At 24.2% G+C, this 1243-nt stretch overlaps 1 protein-coding gene across 1 annotated transcript in view; it reads right to left on the bottom strand.

The window, feature by feature from the left end:
- The window catches only part of LOC107645384 (dirigent protein 1), a gene marked incomplete in the record, with an annotated part of 1062 nt that extends 936 nt beyond the window's left edge, over nt 1-126 (bottom strand). The window contains 1 exon segment of the mRNA XM_021103738.1: nt 1-126. Within this exon segment, the coding sequence (XP_020959397.1) occupies nt 1-19 (19 nt within the window).

Below are 1243 nucleotides of genomic sequence, written 5' to 3'. Positions count from 1 at the left end.
AAATTTTGGAGTTGGGCATGGTGGAGAGTTTGAAGATGCAGTGTTTTGGAATATAGTTCTCACTCACTCTCCTTAGTAGTCCAAGTAGTTGTGTAAGGTAAATTTATTTATAATATAACCAAAGTATTTTGGAAATGATAATAGATTATTAAGCTGATAGTCAAATATGAACAACTTGGAATATTTTAATGCGACGTTAGAAAAAAACCAAAGAATTTATATCATATATCTTATTAAATAAATACAGTTTTATGTATATATTAAAATCAGNAAATATATAGTAATTGATTTTGATGTATAAATAGTTTTTGTTAAATAAAAGAAAAACTATTAAGGGTTAACAATTTTTTTAAATTATATTTAACAAATATATTTTACTAATACATGTGCAAACTTTGAAAAATATAAATGTAAACTATATTCGTTTATGTGTACAAATTTTAATAAATATATGCGCAAATTATATATTTTTTGTATGTAAAATCTCTATAAATATAGGTGCAAATTATTGCTGGTCAAGTACTAACCAAAAATAATAATATTTGATGGACATGTAGCATTGCTCAAAATATTTTGTCCAATATATAAAAAACAAAAAATAAAAATAAACAGTTAAAACAACTGGTGTACCGATACTCTCTGATGCACTTGAAATGTTTCCAATATTATTTGGTCAAAATTTTAGGGGTACTATGGGTGAATGTTGCTAATAATAATTCATATGAAAACCTCAATATAGGAAGCAAAACAGACATATTACATCTCTTTGAAAACAATCCCACTGTAACTACTAGGTTAAAAATAGTAAGAGGCTAAAAAAATACATGTACATATATATATCTCGTTAAAATTGAAAGAAAAATTATAGAATCAAATAGTACACTATCCACGCTTTGAAATTTCTTAGATGCGTAGTATGATGCCATGTTTTCCACCATTCAGAACTCCGTTAGGTAAAATTATCCCTTTGTTTATGTAAGCTTTGACATTAGAGTTTCTTGTTTATGTAAGCCAATCATCGACACCTTAATTTGAATTAAAAAATATAAGTTTTGAGTAATTATATCAGCAAATTTCTGAAAAAATTTACAATAGACTTATAGTTTTTAAAAGAAAAAATATCAAAAAATTTTTTACAAAACTTTAGTAATGCACTTATATATCTTTAAGAAAAAAAAGTGTCGAATAAATTAAATCCATAAAAAATTATATATGTGAACTTATAAAAAAATTTCATTTTTTA

Source organism: Arachis ipaensis, chromosome B06, assembly GCF_000816755.2.
Source record: "Arachis ipaensis cultivar K30076 chromosome B06, Araip1.1, whole genome shotgun sequence".
Taxonomy (NCBI): Eukaryota; Viridiplantae; Streptophyta; class Magnoliopsida; order Fabales; family Fabaceae; genus Arachis; species Arachis ipaensis.
The sequence above is the reverse complement of the archived record's forward strand: the minus strand, read 5'-3'. Positions and strand labels throughout refer to the sequence as shown.